The sequence below is a fragment of the Diabrotica virgifera genome, chromosome 5, assembly GCF_917563875.1.
Source record: "Diabrotica virgifera virgifera chromosome 5, PGI_DIABVI_V3a".
Taxonomy (NCBI): Eukaryota; Metazoa; Arthropoda; class Insecta; order Coleoptera; family Chrysomelidae; genus Diabrotica; species Diabrotica virgifera.
In genome coordinates, this window is record NC_065447.1 from 10,193,607 (window position 1) to 10,216,850 (window position 23,244).

The 23,244-nt window shown below is 32.7% G+C and overlaps 1 protein-coding gene across 1 annotated transcript in view; it reads left to right on the forward strand.

Moving 5' to 3' along the window:
- Positions 1-7,650, forward strand: part of LOC114332702 (forkhead box protein F1-like) — a 33,231-nt gene extending 25,581 nt beyond the window's left edge. The window contains exon 2 of the mRNA XM_028282529.2: positions 1,623-7,650. Coding sequence (XP_028138330.1) covers positions 1,623-1,780 — 158 coding nt within the window. The 3' untranslated portion in view covers positions 1,781-7,650. The remainder of the gene's footprint in view (positions 1-1,622) is intronic.
- The last annotated feature ends 15,594 nt before the right edge of the window (positions 7,651-23,244 follow it).

Genomic DNA, 23,244 nt, shown 5'->3' on the forward strand with positions numbered 1-23,244 from the left:
AGCATCACATATACATTTTAACATTACCACTTCACAAGTTACTTTGTATATTTATATGATCTGTAAGTTTCAGCGGTTCAAAGTGCTTCGTTTTGAAAAATCTGTTGTTAAAATGGCTTGAACGAGTCACTAATCACGAGTGTAGGCAAATTTTGAACAGCCATAGCATAACCAATTTTTGTCTAACAAGAAAACAAAAAATCAAAAATATTCACAAAAGCAAAACGTACATTTTATTACTCTTTGAGATTTTTGGTATTCTTAATGGTTTTTAAGTTAATTCCATAAACAATTACGATTTTTTTCAAAATTAAAAAAATAATGTTTTATTTTAAACCCAATTTTTTTCAAAACTAAGCACTTTGAACCAATGAAACTTATAGATAATATAAACAATACATAAGTAAAGCAACTTGTAAAGCGGTAACGATTAATTTTATTTGAGAAGCAATTAAGGGGTCATTTTCGTCATTTTTTTACCAAAAAATAAAAGGGACCAACAATATTTTGAGCGTAACTCTAGTAACTCACTTACTTTTAATGTATGAAATTTTTTTAAAAAACAAAAATAAACCTTTTTTAAACCCTTTAAAAAAGTTGTAATGAATTTTCCCCAAAAAGTGCTCCGTTTTTTGGTTACTTCACATTGAAATATTCGATTTGGAATTTGACGAAGAAGAACCTACATTTCATTAGCTGCAACTCTGCTTCTACTGGGTCTGCAGACCTCACGCATACACCATTTTTTCAATTTATTATAAGCTATATTTTTACTAGGAATATTTTTTCGCTAAAATACTTACTTTTTGAGTTATCTCCGAAAAACCATCCAAAAATATTTTTTTGTTGGTTAAAAATGAACACATTCACTCGCAAATAAATCAAAAAGTATTGACTTAGTAAAAAAACTCTATAGAACAAAAGTTACTTAGAATTAGTCATTTTATCCAATTCCGGACTTACTTTGAACGTATATTTTTTCACTCCCGAGAAAAAATTTTTCACCCCGTATTTTCCAATTTTTTTAAAATGGAGGGATGTAGAATTGTAAACTTTTTCTTATATAATAATAGACAATTTCAACTACCTATTGCCAAATTTTCATCCTTCCTTTTTTTTGGAGGTTTTCGTAAAATTTTGCGTTCCATGATCGGGCTACTAAGACACAAACTGCAAAAGTGTTAAGTTAGGCTTGTTCTCCTGTACGAAATAGAAGCGTGGACGTTATAAGTCAGATCCATTAACACGGGAGCAGTCGCGCCGTTAGAAAAAATCTAATATTTTATCCTTTTCCGTGATAACTTGATGAAATATTTTGCAACATAACTTTCCACTCGTAAGTGCCTCGAGGAGGATTGTAGTAATACGTGGGATTTTTTTTGAAATTTGTTTTTGTGGAATTTATGGCTTTGGTGAGAACCAATTAGTTTTAAAATTGTTAGAAATAGATATTTTTAACATAACAAGTAAATAAACATATTATAAAATAGAAATTTTGTTTAAATTCGTATTTTGAGATATTTTCTCTACGCGCGACTGCATAGGTGACAGAAGTGAGCGCGACTGCTCTCGGGTTAATCGAGACGATTATCATTTCTTAATGTTAATTTCTTTTGTTTCAGTGATGAGGCCACCAAGCAACTCAGTGCAGTCAGTGCAATGTGATAGAAAACCGTACTTAAGTTCCCCTCCACCGTCGATTCCAGCATCTCTTCCCTCCCCTCCTGCAGCTAACACACCTCATTCGTTTTATGAGGCCACAGTTAAATACAGCATGTGAATAAAGTGAGAAACAATAACAAAGAAAGATAATAAGTGAGACGTTAAGAATAGGAATTATCTCACAAAGAAACACAGCTACCAGAGAAATTTTGTGTTAAGACAATATTTGACATGGTTTTAATATTATTGATCTTGTGTACATAGTTTTTCTTCAGTTTCGTCTTCGATAGTAAGTATATGTGTTACAGTTCAAGTTGATTATCCAGTTGGAGTTGACTCCAACTAGTTGGAGTCAACTCTAACGGCTGGTTTCAGTAAAAGTTGATTATAAATATAAAATGAAGATTTATATTCAACATGTACTAGTAAAAGTAGACTCCAACTAGGAAAAGTATAGTCTTCCTAATGCCATTTAGTAAAAGTTGATTCTGATTCACACAAACAGCCGATTCTAGCAATTAAATGTTACTGAATATGTTCAAATTAGTCTAAGCTGTATCGTCGCCCCCGTTAGGTAAATTACTCCGATTCGAATTTTTTGCACAAACTTACTCAAAAAGAGGTCCTTATAACAAATCTACTGGGTGTCAGGCAGTACCTTGATCGATAAATTGTTTAAACAATTTTTTTTAGACAAATTCACAAAAATAATTTTTTCACTTCGAACAATTTTTTTTAGATCATTTGGGTTATTCTGAGCAAAAAAGGTATTTTGTGATTTTTCTCTAAAATTGATTGTTGTCGAGTTATACGCGATTTAAAATTTGAAAAATGCGAAAATAGCCATTTTCAAGGCTTAATAACTCGGTTAAAATCCATTATTATGAAAGTCAGAAAGTGACCAAATCAAAGTTTATAGCCCCCTCTACAAGATCCAGCAGAAATTTTTATCACTATTTTATTACTAAGCTTTATCTTTAATTATTAACAATGAGCGCTAAGTGCGTATTAGGCGGCCGTCAATGGTGAGTGCTAAAGAGATGCACCATTCCAGCCGTCCAATGGTGAATCTCACTCGCACTTACATTGACGGCCGCCTCAATACACGGTTAGCGCTCATTATTGATAATTAAAAATAATATCTTATTAATGAAATAATGACAAAAATTTCTTCAGGATCTTAGAGGTAGTTTTATTCTTTGATTTTTTTTAGTTTCTGACTTTCATAATATATAATATCGTATGCCATTTTTGCCTTTCGGACAGTTCCGGCGCCAATTACATCTTTAACCCTGTTTCAAGTAACTAGTGTCGATGTACATTAGCCCAGGGGGACCGACTGCTTAACGTGCTCTCCGAGGCACGGTGAGACGGCTCGTGTCATTATTGAAAATGAAAATGGTTTGTCTTTAGCAGGGCTCGAACCCACGTGCACTGGCGTATGAGGCCAGCGATTATGCCGTTACTCCACGGCCGCTCGCTCGACTTTCACAATAATTATCTTTAACCGAGTTATTAAACCTAGAAAATGGTTATTTTGGCGTTTTTAAAATTTTAAGTCGCTAATAACTCGATAACAGTCAATTTTGAAGAAAAAAAGGCCCAACGGATCAAAAAAAAATTTGTACGAAGTGAAAAAATTATGTATTTTTGCGAATTTGTTTAAAATCATTGTTTATCGCCAAACTTCACTAAAATCATTTATTATTGTACTCATTTGCCCTCATTTTCGGCAGTAAAGTAACACTTTGTTGTATTGAAAGAAGAATGTTACTTTACCTGCCGCGATAATTAATCAAATTAACCGAGATTGAATGTAAGTGGTCAATGGCAGCAATCGATTATTTATTAGAGTGAAATTAAAATTTATTTACTTTAATTATTAAAAATATTGTACAAAATTGATCTTATTATTAATAAAATTTATGTCAAAAAGTAAAATTCTGTAGTGTTTCGCAATTATATTCATACAAAATAAATCAAAACTTTACAGATTTAGTAATTAGGTAGGTATACAATATTGATATAACTATCGATTAAACATCAAAACCGGCCATCATGCAAAAGTCATCTGTCATTACTGTCATACGAGATTTTTATTTCGTCTAAAATTAAAAAAAATTCCTCAAAGTTGTAAGTATAAGTGTTAATGTTTTTTATGATTGACGATACAATTTTGTACGCACCACCTCAATATTCTTTATCGAACGCGTCTGTTTCTCTGCTCGTAATATCAGACTCGTTCGATAAAGAGTCACTTTACTGACTGACTTTACTGAAATTGGTTAAACAATTTTTCGACCGCGGTACCGCGTGTGTACCACTCTGTGTATTTGTTATAAGGATTGTTATACGGATGAATTTCTTTGAGCAAGTTTGTGGAAAAAATCGAATCAGAATAATTTACCTAACGGGGGCGACGTTACAGACTATACTAATAAGTAGTTGAAACGGCCAAAACAAAGAAACGCACACTCATCAAAAATGCACTTGAGATTCTCGTATAATCAACATTTACTGAATCGATCCAGGAAAAGTCAACTCCAACTAGTAAAAGTTGATTTACATTTTTAAAATCAACTTTTACTGCTCGTTTCAATTGGAGTTGACTCCAACTAGTTGGAGTCAACTCTAACTGAGAATCAACTTGAACTGTAACATATGCAGTAGCTGATAAGATGCTCGTTTTTGGCAGAAGTTAACTAGTTACTAAGTTACAGGTTTTCTTGCCTCGATTCTTTCACAAATTCTGTAAAATACAATAATCACTTCTTCATATTTTGAAGAGGGGGTCTTCATAATAATATATCTTCCATTCTTCCTGCTTTTTACTTTCTTTTTCTTGCTTAGGGTCTCACAAGGTACCTTTTCATGTGCTCAAATTCTTTTGATTTATATTTATTTATATCTTGTTTCATAGATTGTTGTTCCAAATATTGTACTTTTTTGTAATAATAATCAAACGGTATTAAATTGGGATTATCAGGAGTATGCTAACAGTTATTACTTTTACTACAACCATTACCGTGAAAATGTTTTGATTAATGTTCTTTCTTCATTTTTTATCTTTTCTCAGTTGTGAAATCGCCACATTGTCGCAGGCTTCTTTTATATGTAGGTATACATGTGGAAATTTTTGTACTATTTTTTCCATGACAGTCTATTTTCTACTAAATTACAATGAAATAGCATAGCATAGTGAAAGATATTCTACAATACAACAAAAAAGTTATGACACTATACAAATCTACAGACAATTATAAACAATTTATATTTTTGTTTATTGTTTAAGGATGTTATATAGTTTTGTAAGGAGATGAAAGAAATTTGTGCTGTTTAATATATTTTCGAAATATTTTATAAAAACACAAATTTTAAAAGTTTTGACATGAATTGAAAGTGCCGCTATTACAGATATCTTTGACATATTTACATGTTTACTCTTTATTGTCAAGCTTTTCGAGATATTTGTTGAAAACCAAAATCCTTTTTGACTAATTTTTTAATATACACGGAACATATTTCATTTTGTATCCCATTTTAATTATTGTTTCAAACATCTTTTAAGAGTAAATCTTAATCTTTTAAAGTTGTAAAATAAAATCTTCGATTTGAATCGACCACTCAATTTATGATTTATTTTGCTTTCTTTTTCTTCTAGTTCCATCTCCTATCGAAAGCTGGAAATCATCATGGCAATGCAGACCCTGTTGACTGCCGCTCTAAATAGCTATGCACTGCTGCATTAGAACCATTCCCGTAAGTTCTTAAGCCAGGATATTCTTCGTGTTCCCACATTTCGCTTTCTTCGAATTTTTCCTCTTATAATAAGTATTTTTGCCCTATCATAATTAATTTTGCTATAGAAAACAAATTATTGTTCGTCCGCTATAACTTTTCCCATGTGTCACGATTTATTTTCAAACAAATTAAGTCAAAACATAAAGTGAAACGTACGCCGATGTGTGTATTATATAGTATACAGTATACAAAATGTATATACACATCGACGTTCGTTTCACTTTATGTTTTGAGTTAATTTGTTTGAAAATGAATCGTGACGTATGGGAAAAGTTATAGCGGACGAACAATATCTTACAACTTTCTTTATAAAATCTAATAGGATTTGTTTCGTAGAAGATGGTCATAGAGGTGGTCCACTGTCGATCTTGCGGTTCTAACACCTGCTTGCTTTTCTGCTTCTATCATCTTTGTACTTTTTTTCTATTATATTTTTCAGTATTGTCCCATAACTCCTATATATCCGACTCAATGAGCTATGCCCTGATAATTTTCACAGTTTTCTTTGCTGCCCTTTTATGCACTGTTAAAATGTTCATATACTTATAAGACTCTCTCCACTCTGGCTTTTCCAGCTATATAAAAAATATGATCTATTGTGAACTGCGTTAGTTGTGTGCCTCTTTTCCATGGGTTTATTTTATCCTATACTTTATTTCACGTTAAGAATAGAACGTTACGCTTATGGAGATCAGTGTTGACAAACCTCTTGGGCACGGGTGGCTACTCGACTGCCGATATACGATTCCTTTTAATCAGTACGGCGTGCCATCGGCGCGTTTCTATTGTTCATAAGAAATGCATGGGGTTATCTTCACAATGTTCTATTCTTAACGTGAAATAAAGATAGTTGAAAATGATGAGTGATACTGAGAATGCTTTAATTTTCTGTTTTAGTTTTAAAAATAGGGCATCTATTACTTGATTTGATGGTAAAATGATCGAATACTATGTTTCAAGTTTCAACCAACAGATCAACTCATCGTATTTGAAATATTTTGATACAAGCAGTTACCAAAATATTGCAGTAGTTACCAATGTAAAGAAAACCAAAGATTTTATCTAATTTGTTAGTTTTCAATTTAGATTTTGAACATTTATTCAATTGAACGATTCTATCATTGTTCAGTTTAAGTACAGTCGGAAAAATGAAAGAATACCCATGAACGATCACATCAATCACATATTTTGTATTTGCTGTCTTTTTTCCATAAATAACAAACGAGAGAGATAAATTATTAATAATCTGAATAATATGTGATCTATGTGATCGTTCATGGGTATTCTTTCATGTTTCCGACTGTATGTATGTGTATATACATATTGCCATGACAAATTACTAATTATAAACAAAGGTGAATGAACTAAAATCATACAGGTCAGAGTCTAGGATCATTATGGTTTGATATTATATGAAATGGAAGTTGATGGTTAGATTGGGGAATTCTAAGAAACTTTCCTTGCTGATTAACGTATGCTGATGATGTGATGGTCGTCGAAAATACTAAAAGGGAATTACAACAACGCTACTCAAAGAGTTGTATTAAGTAACATTTTAGATATCTAGGATCAATTTCGAAAAACAATGGAAAAATATATAGATATGCGTTCAGTAGAGATAGTAAGTTGGAATAAATGGAACGAAATGTATTTAAAGCTGTGATGTAGGTACGGTACTGAATATTAGATAGTTCAAAATAAAAAAACACATTATTCTTGCATAATAAGGATGAATGGAGTGCCTAAAAAAAAGCAAAATGAATATCTAAGAGTAGGCTACATGTATGACACTATTGGTGCAGAAGTCAAAGGACATTGGTCATCATAATGTTCCGAGCACGTTCAAATCTGAAATGATCAATCAGTACAAAAAAATCGATGAGAAGAATAAGAGAAAAACCTATAAGTCAAATAGTTGATAGATTCCACTGATACTTGATAAATATTCAATTTAGAAGTAAATCAGTATAACCATGTTTTTTATATATTAAATAGTTATCATGCATAATTTGTTTATGGTTAGAAATTTGTCACATGGATATCTGATAAGTATGTACATTAATTTACCTATGAACAGCTGGAATTACCAAATTTATATTGTGTATATATATTTTAAAATATAAGTAGTTATTGTAATTATTTTAGATCTGTTATAAATTGTAAACAATAAAAGAACCGTGAATTTTATTTGGTAGTTTATTTATTATTCACCAAACGCCAACTTTGAAAAAAATAATTTAAAGATATATGGAAAGCTCAAAAGCAAGGAAGCCTTGAAAAAGGTTAATAAACTTCGTACTGAATATCCATGAAAAGGTAAAGATAGAACGAATACAAATGGACGAATGAGTTGGTTCTCCAACATACTTAAGAAAGAGATAGGAAAACACACAAATTGCAGATATATTATCTGAAAACGAAATAAGAAATGCGCTAAAAAGGACGGAAAGTAACACAAAATATGATGGAAAATAGCAACAAATGCTTATTAGATGGAAAAATACCGAAGGAATGGATATAATGGGCTACTTAAGTTACATATGTACATTAAAAGGGAAAGAAAAAAGACCCCAATAAGTATAGAGGAATATCCGTGACACCTTCTGTGGGTAGGTTGTATGGGAAAATTATTAAAGAGGGGATGGAGGAACAGCTGAGAACTTCAGAAGAATCGAGTGGTTTTGAACATGAACAGACGCTCTTGATTGATAATATATTTTCTATAAAACAGCTCTTGTAAACAGAGGTGTAACCAGGATGATCCTAAGGGGGGTTACAACTTCTTGATGGTCTCTGGGGGGTATGAAATAGTAATGGTGTATAGACCTCAAAGTACATCCAAATGGGGAGGGAGGTTATAACCCCCAAAACCACCCCCTGGTTATGCCTATGCTTATAAACAACAATAGCATTTACATGGACATTATATTCTTGGACCTCCAAAACGCTTATGATAGTGTTCTAGTCAACAACCTGTAGAAAGCAATGGAAAATCACGGAGTAGATAACACCCACATAAATGCTGTAAAATCACTTTACAAAGACAATGTAGAATAAAATAAAAGTCGGACAAAACTACTCAGAACCAGAAATGTTTAGTTTATGAAGTACTACATACAAGGATGCTTCCTGTCACTAACTTTATTTAAACATTATTTAAATGAAACACTAAAAAACTAGAAAAAGAATTCGACGCTGCCAAGCCAAAACGGCATAAACGCCAAAATGACCACTTTTTAGTTAGCTGCACTAAAAAATAGGATTTTAATTTCTGCACCAGACAGTCAACGCGGCATAACCGCAGAAAAAGTGAAATAGGTGTAATATAGGTTTAAAATTTTTATAAACGCCAGTCTAGTCACGTACGTGAACACCGACGTGAACACCGATTGACATAATCGCCAGTGCCCGTAAGATTATCATTGTGTACATTTCGGTCCAGTAATAATAGTAAAGGTATGTATTTTTACAATTTGTATGGATAAGTAACATGGTATTATCTACCTTTGCAATATTTTCAATTTGTATTGATTTTTGAAGCGTAAACACACTGAATTTCTCTAAAAACTATGAGGCGTTTATGCCAAAACCACATATTTACATCGTGGTTGACACAAGTGCCATTCCTCAATGGTATTCTTATGCAGGTTTCTTATTTAAAAATTGCGCAAATAAAAAGTTTATTTTAAAATATTCTATTGTAACTTTGTACTAGTGTGATGAACAATTCATTTTGTATTACAGCATAGAGTTCAAATCAATTTTATACAGCTAAAAATGCCGATCGATTTTTGGCGTTTATGCCATTTTTTTGTTGCACATGAATAGCAGAAGTAAAAAAATAATGGCCTTACTAAATGAAAATAAAACATATACCGAATCAGTACAAAATGATATACTGATATACTCACTGACAATAATCCTCCTATATATCCCTTAGAGGTTTATGACATTACTAGTGCCAACATTGCAGAAACTTTTAGCAATGCCATTATCATCTTTGAGGAACCACCAGACGTTGCAGTAGAAGAAGAAATATTTAGTCACGATCTCACAATGACATCATGGTTTAACTTAGCAGCAGATAATGGTTTGGAGGCCGGTATAAGTAGTGATCAAAATAAGGAAAATACAAGCAATCAAATCAATACGGATGTTGAACCAAATATTGACAGTGATTATGAATTAGAATCCACTACTTATTATTAGATATCCACTTTTAAGTATTTCATATTTACTTTTAAGTATTTCATCCTAGCACCAAAACATGTTTAAAGAATTTAAGGTTTTGTTTTTAACTTAGAATGTATTTTTGATTAATAAAAAGTAAACCCTATCAAAAATCTTCGTAATTTCATAATTTTTCTTGTTGGCATAAACGACAATTTTTGATTTTCGTTTCTTTTTTCATTAACGGCATATATCCCTTTTAAGCGCCATATTGACTAACCTTACAACGATGCGATCGACACAAACGCCAGAGGTAAGTTTGGCATATTCACCAATGTTATATCTTGATTGGATATAAGCGCCATTTTATAGTTTTTAATTTATTTCAGACAGTATTTTCAGCCACATTAATGTTCACAATATATTAAAATTTGAAAAAAAATCACCAATCTTTTTGAATCACTGTGCAGATAAGCAGAATTGGTAAAAATAAAAATAATCAGTTTTTTGTGTTTCCTGAAAAATCAAGTTAATGTCGTTTATGCCGTTTTGGCTTGACAGCGTCGAATTGTGGAGAGATGGGAGCAGTAAAAATAGACGATAACTACTATAGACTTATATGTTTTGCGGTGATCAAATAATTTGAGAAGACAAAGATAACATCGTATACGTAATAAAAAAGATGGAAGAAGAATTTGGAAGCTGAGTTTTGGACATCAATTGTGATCAAACGCAATACATTGATATTGGAAATATCACACCCGGAAGACCTGGAGATGAATAACCACTTAATCAAACAAACAAATAATATAAAAACTTGGAGATTTTACAAACTTTAACAAATAAAGGATCAGATGATACGGATATAATACATAAAATAAAGAAAGGAAAGACATAACACAACAATTACACTCGATTATATGGAGCGACGTTCAAAGACGTGGGTGGCAAATAAAAGACTCGAAAACAGGACCAAGAGCTAGTAACGTCGAAAAAAAAATTATTTTAAGACAACTGGTTCTTTAATATATTATTCCCTATGCTTCCTCGAACACCGTACCGGCCATCTGGCTGCTGATACAGGTTGCGTTCATTACTGCGCAGCACATTTGTACAGGTAAACATATCGAATTTAAAATTATTGTCGAAAAATTATTTTGTCATTACTTTTTAAACATTATTAGAAATATGAACTATAATTGGCAGACATTTTTGTGGTTTAAAAAGTAATGACAAAAAAATGTTTCGTCGTAAAATAATTGAAATTCAATATACAGGGTGATTGATGAGTGTGATAAAGCTCAGTAGATCCGCTATAGTAACAGATAGCAATAAAAGTTGATGACAAAAATTGTAGCCAACTTTCAGCTTTACATTACGAAATTAGTTAGAATGTTACAGGGTGTTCGATAACATAGTGGCAAACCAAACTTATGTTTTTTAAATGGAACACCCTATATTTTATTTTATATTCGAAATTCTCTTAACTTTCCAGTCACAAAAATATAAAGGTTTGTTATGTTATACAGGGCTTTTACAAAGTTATAATCAATTTTATATGAAAAACGTAAGAAGTTCAGCTCCCTGTATAAATAAAAATAAGCACAACAGCAATGGTTTATTGGTGCTATATTTTTTTGTTGATTGTCAAAATTTATAAAAATGGTGTAGATCGGGCGCGGGCGTATCGTCGCGTCGCCCCCGCTAGCGAAATTATTCCGATTCGATTTTTTGCACAAACTTACTCAAAAAGAGGTCCTTATAACATATCCACAGGGTGCCGGGCGGTGCCGTGGTCGAAAAATTGTTTAAACATTTTTTTTTAAACAAATTCACAAAAATAATTTTTTCATTTTGAACAAATTTTTTTCTAGATAAATTGGCTTATTCTGAGCAGAAAAGGTCTCTTGTCATTTTTTTCTAAAATTGATTGTTGTCGAGTTATATGCGATTAAAAATTTGAAAAATGCGAAAATGGCCATTTTCAAGGTTTAATAACTCGATTAAACATTATTATTATGAAATTCAAAAAGTCACCAAATCAAGTTTCAAGTCCCTTCTTCAAGGTCCTGAAGAGATTTTTGTCATTATTTTATTAGAAAGCTGTTATTTTTAATTATTAACAATTAGCGCTATAGTCCAGGATTTATCGTCGCCCCCGTTAGTGAAATTATTCCGATTCCATTTTTTTGCAGAAACTTACTCAAAACGAGGTCCTTATAACATATCCACAGGGTGCCGGGCGGTGACGTGGTCGAAAAATTGTTTAAATAATCTTTTTTAAACAAATTCACAAAAATAATTTTTCACTTCGAACAAATTTTTTTTAGATAATTTGGGACATTCTGAGCAAAAAATGTCTCTTGTGATTTTTTTCTAAAATTGATTGTTGTCGAATTATACGCGATTTATAATTTGAAAAATGCGAAAATGGCCATATAACTCGACAACAATCAATTTTAGAGAAAAATCACGAGACCTTTTTTGCTCAGAATAACCCAAATTATCAAAAAAAAATCGTTCGCAAAAAAAAATTTTTTGGGAATTTGTTTAAAAAAAATTGTTTAAACAATTTTTTGACCACGGCACCGCCCGGCACCCTGTGGATATGTTATAAGGACCTCGTTTTGAGTAAGTTTCTGCAAAAAAATGGAATCGGAATAATTTCACTAACGGGGGCGACGATGCATCCGGAACTATAGCGCTAATTGTTAATAATTAAAAATAACAGCTTTCTAATAAAATAATGACAAAAATCTCTTCAGGACCTTGAAGAAATGATTTGAAACTGACTTGATTTGGTGACTTTTTGAATTTCATAATAATAATGTTTAATGGAAAATGGCAATTTTCGCATTTTTCAAATTTTTAATCGCATATAACTCGACAAAAATCAATTTTAGAAAAAAATGACAAGAGACCTTTTTTGCTCAGAATAAGCCAATTTATCTAAAAAAAAAATTTGTTCGAAATGAAAAAATTATTTTTGTGAATTTATTAAAAAAAATTGTTTAAACAATTTTTCGACCACGGCACTGCCCGGCACCCTGTGGATATTGTTATAAGGACCTCTTTTTGAGTAAGTTTGTGCAAAAAAATCGAATCGGAATAATTTCGCTAGCGGGGGCGACGATACTGCCCGGTTTAGTTGATATTGCTAATTTTCCTTATATCGAATACAGGGTGAGTCAAAACGCAAGTACATTTTTTTCTCAGAAATTTTAAATGGAACACCCTGTATTTTATATCACCATCGAAAAGTATCATTACCGTACTTTAATTTTTGTATAATATTCCCTATGCCAAAATTTGTTAGTTTTCGAGATATTCTCATTTTTCAGAGCAAGTTATTAATTAAAATTAAGGTGTTCTATTTAAAATTACTGAGAAAATAATGTACTTGCGTTTTGACTCATCGTGTATTCGATATAAAGAAAATTAGCAATATCAACCATTTTTATAAATTTTGACAATCAACAAAAAAATATGGCACCAATAAACCATTGCTGTTGTGCTTATTTTTATTTATACAGGGAGCTGAACTTATTACGATTTTCGTAGAACATTGGTTATAACTTTGTAAATACCCTGTATAACATAACAAATCTTTACATTTTTGTGATGGAGAAGTTAACAGAATTTCGAATATAAAATAAACTATAGGGTGTTCCATTTAAAAAAAACATAAGTTTGGTCTGCCACTATGGTTACCCTGTAACATTCCAACTAATTTTGTAATGTGAAGCTCAAAGTTGGCTACAAGTTTTGTTATTAACTTCTATTGGTATCTATTACTATAGCGGATCTACTAAGCTTTACTTTATCACACTAATCAATCACCCTGATTTTGTATTTACCTGTTGTACAGGTGTGCTGCGCAGTAATGAACACAACCTTTATCAGCAGCCAGATAGCCGGTACGGTGTGCGAGGAAGCATAGGGAACAATATATGAAAGAATCAACTGTCTTAAAATAGTTTCTCGAAAACGTTGCCTAGCTCTTAGACAGGAAATAATAAACGACGAAATAGAAAAATGAAAATTACTCTGGTGTGCACGTATGCGAAGGATGGACGAGACAAGAATACCGATAAAAACTTTTTTACCGATAAAGATCATTTTTAAAGGATGGAAAAAATTAGATCATTTCGCAGTCAGTGGTAAAACATCGTAAACGTCGTTTATTTTCATTGAATGCCAGAATGCCACTATTTATTTGCACTCTTCCAAATATCTCGAAAACTTATTGAAAATAAAGAAAAAATGAACCACTTTCCTCGGCGCACAGCCCGAACCCACTTTATGATGCAATATTTTAATTTGAATGAATCATTATCAGTTTTCATCGCCACGAAAAGTGGAATCATCGTCACCTCGTAATTTTCGAAGTAAAAGGCTCTTCTGTATCTTTTGGCCTATCAATTGCCTATTTATAGCGACCGTACAGTCAGCTCTCAATGTTCATTATACAATAATTCTTTTTGTAATTGCTTTCTTTAAATATAGACTTTTTTAAGGTTCACTAGGTCAAAAAACTGAAAACATCTCCGAGAAAAATTGTTTGTGAGCGACAAAAATTGAATGAAATGATACTAGTTTAAATACGAATAAGAAAAAAAAACAGAAAAAGAGTATTTTTCTACAATCGTGTTAAAAATGCAATTTTTAGCACTCCATACGAGCGTTAAAAATGCTACTTTAAGGCACTAGTGCTTTAAAAAAATTTTAAGGCACTGAAGTTCGTATTGATGCAATTTTGATGAAATGTCAAAAAAATATAAAATTGGAATGTCAGTCAAGTTCAGGTAAAAGTTTTTGTAGATATTGTCCTGTAATTACGTTTGTAGAAAAAATATTGTATGATATGCGCGTCAAAAAGTACATTTTTAAGGAACTCATGTGAATTGCAGAACTCGCTTTCGCTCATTCTGCAAACTTTCACATGCGAGCCTTAAACGTGTACTTTTAACACTTATATCATAAATAACTATTATGTATAATATATAATATACTGATGTGATCTTAATTATTGATATGAGATAATATTTTTATATGTCATTTAATTTAATCAATGCATTAATAATAATCTAATTAATTTACCAGATCACATATCAATATGTTTTCAATCTCAGGGCTTTTTATAAAATTAATTACTTACATACGTGGCTTCTAAGTATTTCTCAATGGTTCCTAATCGGGATAGGAAAGAAAAGAGTAAAATAATAACACATATGGGTTACAATTGTAATCAAAATATTGTTTATTTTATTTAAATGGCAATCACTGCTTCATATTTGCTATATCTTATTATTCTTAAACATAACATTTACACATGGGAATCGTATTTCCTTTTGGTTTCCAATTGAAAGTTTTTTATTAACCATTAACTATTATGATTTATTAGCAACAATTCTATTTAAGTTTGATGAAGCTTTTCTGATATTATTGATTATGTTTCTTCAATTTTAAATGTGGTATTTACTACGAAAACCCATACATTCATGTCCAAACAAATGAGACTGACCTTTTTCTGATGAACTGAGAATGTCTTCACACAAGACCCGTTTCCTGCTATCCTTGGCTGCAATCAAAACCTCGTCCTGGCTTCCAGTAATGTTCTCCTCTGAAACTAGCTCGTATAGCCCTCGTTTCCTGCTTCTGTCGTGATGCTGTGTTCTACCTTTTTCGAAACTGCAATCAGCTACCGGGAACTCTTGGCTCAAGGAGGTTCTTTTACTCTCAACCTGGCCTACCTCTCGTTCCACGATAGATACTCCACACTCACGGAACTACACCGGCTTTCTCACTCTCCGTACACTACCGTCTACTACTCGACTTCACTTCTCGACAGCTCAAAACATTCTGATCTCTATTTGTCATTCATTCCCCTACTTTCTAAATATCCCTTCCAGATTCACAAATCAAACTTCCACCACCAACTCTCATTCGCAGTATTCCTCAAAACCAATTTTTAAACTTTCTAAATATGCTTAATGGATTTCAAAGAAAATAGTTAATTCCCATTCTAAAATTACTTTCTACTATATACAAATTTTAATGACCTATTCTCTATTTCCACTTAGTCTTATTTAGCATCGGCTAATGACCGATCCTTCCGCGAACCACGATAATGGCCTATTATCGATTTCACTTGAGTCTTATTTAATCACTTCTTAAAATTAAATATAACAATTTGTTGTATACAGGTTGTTCTAAATTTATATGCCCGTGGTTGAGAAAATTGAAAATATTTTATATTAAATTGAATTTTGTCTATCATTATCAAATTTTAATTTTCATATCAAATAGAAATATAACAAATCCCCGCCTTGTATTCGATAAAATTTATCTGCATTTTTAAATAAATTTTCTCGAGGCAAAACCAACTCCCTGTATATTTCCTTACTTTAATCTACGTCTTATATCCTAACTTACTATCTACTTCATGTAATTCTGTCTTTTATTCGTGATATTTGTATACATCGTGAATATTATAAATTCCTCGGATCTTTTCCGAGTTCCTGTGCCTCAACTCATAACTATTTATCCCATTTTCATTATTCACGATATACGGGCCTTCGAAAACAGGCATCAACTTTGCGCAAATGCCCCCAAGAAGATTTGATACTCGTAATGCCCTCACGAGTACTTTTTCACCCTTTTGGAAAGTCACTGGTCTTCTTTTTCTATTTTGTTCCTGTCTTTGGATATATTTTTCGTTGCTTCGCCGTAATCTTCTCTGTACGGTTTCAATCACCTGTTGATATTCTTTTGGCTCTTGGTCTTCCCATGGCCTTATCGGCAGTACACCCTTCATGATGTATTCTGGGGTCTCTTTTGTTACTGTGCTCGGAATTGTATTTAGATACCTTTCTATTTCCGCCATTTTCCTGTCCCAGTGGCGATGTTGACCATCTGTTGCAATGCGAAGAAATTTCGTCACTTCCTGTATGAATCGTTCCGAAGGATTACTCTGTGGATGCCTGATGCTGACAAAATTTGTCTCTATTCCTCGTTCTCGAAGTTGTCCCTTGAAACGATCATTTCGGAAATACGTTGCATTGTCCAGTAGAATCTTTTTTGGTGTTCCTACTATGGCTATAAAATTGTCGATTTTTCTTAATATTTCTTCCCCCTTTGTGGTGCGGCAACTATATAATTTTACGTATTTTGAAAACACATCCACCATTACCAGAATATGTTTGTTCCTTTTAGTGGTCATAATTAGATCGCTTAACATATCTATTGCTACAATGTCTAGTTTGTTTCGGGCTTCAATATTTTTGGCAACATTTTCGTTTTTGAAATTCCGACTCTTATATTTTTGACATACATCGCACTTCTGGGTAATTTCCTTTGCAATGCGGTAATCCTGTCGGCTTATGTAATTTTCCCTAAAAACGAGCCAAACTTTTCTGCTACCGATATGCCCATTGTCCTCATGTAATTTCTTTATTATCTTTTCGGCCAATGTCTGTGTCACTAAATATAGTTCCTTTCCGTCTATTCTCTTAAAATATATGTTATTTTCTACTTCCGCTCTTCTTTTCTCTCTTTCCTCTAGGTCTTCCTGGTTTGTCCTTATCTCATTTAAAGAATATATCCCTTCTTCTTGTATTAATCTATTTAGTCCCACCTGTAGAGTAATTGTTTCCTTTTTTCCGGTGTCCTCATCCCGTGTTAGAGCGTCGGCTATTATGTTGTCTTTTCCTTTTATATATCGGAACTCAAAATCATACTCCTGTAATAATAGAATGCCTCTATGTATTCTATTATTTACTAATCTATTCTTCATGATATGTACTAAAGCTGCATGGTCTGTTTCGATTGTGAATTTTGCTCCCAATAAGTAAAACCTCAATTTGTTTACGCAATATAGTACACTGGCAAACTCCAATTCTGTAACACTATATTTTCTTTCATGTGTTTTAGTCACTCGAGATATAAAACATATCGGTACTTCTTGGTCGTTTTGTATTTGAGACAGAACTCCTGCAAATTTTTGTATGGACGCATCAGTTCGGAGTATAAAAGGTAAATTGTAAATGGGGTGGTATATTTTCGTTCCTTTTGAGAATTCTCGTTTTAATGTTTCGAAAGCTTCCTCCTGTTCTTCTTTCCAATTCCATTTTATTCCTTTTTTAAGCAATTTTATCAGAGGGATTTCCTTTTGGTTCAAATCGGGAATCAGCTTTTTAAAATAATTTATCGTGCCAAGAAAACCTCTCAATGTTTTCAAATTCGTTGGTCTTGGGTATTCATCTATGAGCTTGACTCTGTCTTCGGCTAATCTTACTGTTTTGGTGTCCAATTGAAAACCAAATAAATGACTTCTTTTTGAAAAAATTGACATTTTTCAATGTTTAATTTCAATCCCGCTGTGTCCAATTCTTTCAGAATTATTTCTATGTGTTCCAGATGACTCTGAGTATCTTGTGAAAAAATTAATAAATCATCGATATAATGAACTATGAGATCTTCATGGCGATTCAAAATGGTATGTAGAGCTCGGACGAGTGCAGCACAAGCACTCTGCAATCCAAATGGCACTACCTTAAACCGGTAGACAATACCATCAATAGAAAAAGCGGTGTAGTTTCTACACTTTTCAGCTAACGGTATCAACCAAAAACTGTGTTTTAAGTCAATTTTCGAAAATATGTGTGACCGGGTGATTCTTCCAAAAATGGCCTCGATGTTTAGAGGTGATTCATATTGTGATACAGTGTGCTGGTTGATATTCCTGGCATCTAAACATAATCTCAATTCTCCATTGCTTTTCTTTACTATCACAATCGGGTTAACATACGGTGAATCACATCTTTCGATGATTTGATCTTCCAACATTTTATTTATTTCTTCTTTCACCTCTTGTCGATACTTGTATGGAATCGGGTAAGTCTTTGATCGAAAATTTCCCAAGTTTTTCACCTCAAATGAATGTTCGTACTTTTTAGCCACTCTGTTTTCCTCATTGATCAAATTTTCGTAGTTTCTTAACATCAACCGCAATTCTTTTTCTTTCCCTTCTCCACATATCAATTTTCTGTCTTTTTTTTCAGATTCTTCACACATGTTTACCGTGCATTCCGCATCCTCGTTTGCATATACCTCCTCTTCAAATACCACTGTTTCAATCATATTCTTTTCACTTTCATTTTTTAGCTTTATTTCTTCTCCTGAGCTCGTCTCTTCTTTTGAGGAATCCCAGGTTTCCTTTGTTTCTGATACTCTCAAATTTTCTTCTTCTGGGCTCAACTCTTCTTTTGAGGAGCCACAGGTTTCATTTTCTTTTATCCTTTTCTGACTTTTTCTCCCTTTTCTTCTTTGTCCTTGCTTCGTTGCCAAATTCATTTCCACTGTTTGTTCTTTACCTGATTCGTCCGTATTTTGTTTCTCCTGTTCCTTGTCCTGTTCCTTTTCTTTTTCTTCTGTTAGTTTCATCGTATTATTTTTAAAATCTATCACTACATGTTTTTCTGCCAATTCGTCGACTCCTACTATCATGTCATGTGACATATTTGGCATTATTACACATTGTAGTGCATACATATTCTTACCCAGTCGTACCATTACTCGTATGCCTTCATTTATAGTTGCCAATGTCCGTTTGTTTGCGCCCACTAAATTTACCCTAGGTATTTTGTAAATTAAATTTGTTAAGTTAACTTCTTCTATTAGTTTTCTGTTGACCAATGTTATTTCCGATCCAGTATCTATCATAATTTTAATTGGTGTCTCGTTGATAAATCCATCCACAAATTTTAAATTAATTCCATTTTTCTTTTCGTTGTTTCCTGCCAATTTAATAAACTCCTTGGGGTGACAAAAGATTCCTGTTTGTTTTTTTGTTTTTAGTGAGCGCCGTCGTGAAAAGACGCCGGTTGCTCATTGTTGTTTATATTTTCGTCATAATTTCTCTCTCCGTCATATTCTTCTGTCTGGGTATTATTTACCTCTCTTCTATTTTCTCTTGGTCTGTCGGATCTGTTTCGGTTTTCTCGATATCCCTGTTCATTTTGTCTACCATTATTTCTGTTTTCTTGATTTGAGCGTGTGGTGTTTCTATTCTGGTATTCTCTATTTCTGTCCTCATTCCATTGCCTATTTCTTTGTTCATAATTTCCTCTTCCGTTGTCTCTATTTTCGTTTTCCCTTCTGGGATTAAAATCTCGTCTTGTATAGTCCCTCCTATTTTGATTTCTATCTCTGTAATCTTGTGTTTCTCGGGGCCTGTAATCTTCTCGCGACTTTCTTGATTTTCTTTCTCTTAGACGTGATTCTCTTATTTGTAGGAATTGGCATAAACTATCTATGTCTTTGTAGTTTTGCAATGTGATATGGTCTTCCAGCGTTTCCTCGAAATGTCTTGCAATCAGTTCGACTAATTGTTCCGATGAGTAATTATATTGTAAATGTTTTGCATTATTGTAAATTTGCAAAGCATATGTCCTTTCTGATATACCCATCCTATCATTGTATTTCCCATTTTGCAATTCCTTGTTAATTTCCAATTGTTGGACTTTTCCCCAGAAATAATTCAAAAACTTTTGTTCAAATTGTTGCCAACTGTCAAATTCTTCTTCTTTGCTATCGAACCATAGGCTTGCTTCATATTTGAGATGGTTTCTGATAGTTTCTTTTGCTGTTTCGAAATTTCCGATGTGCTGTATTTTCTTTTTCAGGCTATTTATGAACGGCACTGGGTGTAATCTTCTTACGTCCCCGCCAAACCTTATCTTCACGTCATCTGTGCTATGTATAACCATTTCTCTTCTTTCTCCGACATTTTGTTGAGTATTGATTTCCGCAATCTTTCTTTCCACTTCTTCTATGTCTGCCTGAATAGCGTTTTGCAACTTGTTTTCCAAACTTTCCATTTCTTTTTTCTGGCAATTCGTTATCTCCTTTATTTTATTTTGAATTTTCATTTCTTGTTCTTTCATGTGATCCTTAATTTTCATTTCATACTTTTCTATGCGTTCCTCCATTTTCTTGTTGTTCTCTTCTATGGCTTGTTTTGTTTCCTTCAGATTTTCTTGCATTATTCTTTTTGTTTCATCCATTTTCTGTTGTGTTTCATCCATTTTTTGATCCAATTTTTGTTGTGTTTCATCTATTTTTTGTTGTGTTTCATCCATTTTTTGTTGTGTTTCATCCATTTTTTGATCCACTTTATCCATTTTCTTTGATGTTTCTTCCATGGCTTGTTTCGTTTCACGTTGATTTTCATCCATTTTTTGTTGTGTTTCTCTTTGATTGTCATCCAGTTTTTGTGACTGGAGTTGCATCAGTTGTAATAGTTTATCTATTCCTGATAATTCCTGATTTTCTGATGCCATGATTGTCGTGTCTAAAATATCTTCTTGGTCTGAATGTTCTTTTTGTTTTTTGTTGTCTTTGCTTTGGCTTCTTGTCACAGACATTTGTTTTCAAGAAGTACTGTCCCCGCCAAATATGAAATTTTACTAGTATGTTACCAAGACGACTTTTTCTCACCCAAATATTATAAATTGTCAATAAATATATCAAATGTAAATATCGTAAAAATAAAATATTAAATCAGTTATGTAAAATTTGTACCTAAAGAGATCTAAAATTTTATGTTATCAAATGTAAGTATCTCACTTTTTACCACAGGCATATAAATTTTCAAATACCGGCTTTACTCTTTCTATCCTTCAAATTTGCCACTAGAAATACTTAACAATGCTTTCCACGTTGGACGACAGTTGATGTGATCTTAATTATTGATATGAGATAATATTTTTATATGTCATTTAATTTAATCAATGCATTAATAATAATCTAATTAATTTACCAGATCACATATCAATATGTTTTCAATCTCAGGGCTTTTTATAAAATTAATTACTTACATACGTGGCTTCTAAGTATTTCTCAATGGTTCCTAATCGGGATAGGAAAGAAAAGAGTAAAATAATAACACATATGGGTTACAATTGTAATCAAAATATTGTTTATTTTATTTAAATGGCAATCACTGCTTCATATTTGCTATATCTTATTATTCTTAAACATAACATTTACACATGGGAATCGTATTTCCTTTTGGTTTCCAATTGAAAGTTTTTTATTAACCATTAACTATTATGATTTATTAGCAACAATTCTATTTAAGTTTGATGAAGCTTTTCTGATATTATTGATTATGTTTTTTCAATTTTAAATGTGGTATTTACTACGAAAACCCATACATTCATGTCCAAACAAATGAGACTGACCTTTTTCTGATGAACTGAGAATGTCTTCACACAAGACCCGTTTCCTGCTATCCTTGGCTGCAATCAAAACCTCGTCCTGGCTTCCAGTAATGTTCTCCTCTGAAACTAGCTCGTATAGCCCTCGTTTCCTGCTTCTGTCGTGATGCTGTGTTCTACCTTTTTCGAAACTGCAATCAGCTACCGGGAACTCTTGGCTCAAGGAGGTTCTTTTACTCTCAACCTGGCTAACCTCTCGTTCCACGATAGATACTCCACACTCACGGAACTACACCGGCTTTCTCACTCTCCGTACACTACCGTCTACTACTCGACTTCACTTCTCGACAGCTCAAAACATTCTGATCTCTATTTGTCATTCATTCCCCTACTTTCTAAATATCCCTTCCAGATTCACAAATCAAACTTCCACCACCAACTCTCATTCGCAGTATTCCTCAAAACCAATTTTTAAACTTTCTAAATATGCTTAATGGATTTCAAAGAAAATAGTTAATTCCCATTCTAAAATTACTTTCTACTACATACAAATTTTAATGACCTATTCTCTATTTCCACTTAGTCTTATTTAGCATCGGCTAATGACCGATCCTTCCGCGAACCACGATAATGGCCTATTATCGATTTCACTTGAGTCTTATTTAATCACTTCTTAAAATTAAATATAACAATTTGTTGTATACAGGTTGTTCTAAATTTATATGCCCGTGGTTGAGAAAATTGAAAATATTTTATATTAAATTGAATTTTGTCTATCATTATCAAATTTTAATTTTCATATCAAATAGAAATATAACAATACATATCTACAAATTAGATCTACCATTACTCTAGACGGGATCTGTCGAAAAGAAGACCATAATAGGAGGCTACTTTTTTCGCTGCAATCACTTCAGGATGTATTTATATTGTATCAATAATCACAATATGCGCCAGTCGTAATAGGTCTGGATCCGTCGTATGAAAAAAAAGTTGATTAATAGCAAGCTGAAAATTTGTTAATAGCTTAAGGGTGTCTAGTGGGATAAACTTTGATATATGGGAACACTGGAACAGGGGTAGTTTTAATTGTGGAACAGGTTAAAAATTTGGAACGGTCAGACCACGAAAACGGCACATTTATTTTGTCCGACAGAACAGACTTAAACTCTCCGAACAGAGATTAAACTCTCATGCAAAAATCAGACTGCTATTTGTCACCTGTCATAATTCCTGTCATTTGACATATTCTACATGTTCCACTCATGAAAACGCCCATTTGGTGATAAATAACAGTCTGATTTTTGCATGAGAGATTAATCTCTGGTCGGAGAGTTTAAGTCTGTTCTGTCGGACAAAATACATGTGCCGTTTACGTGGTATGACCGTT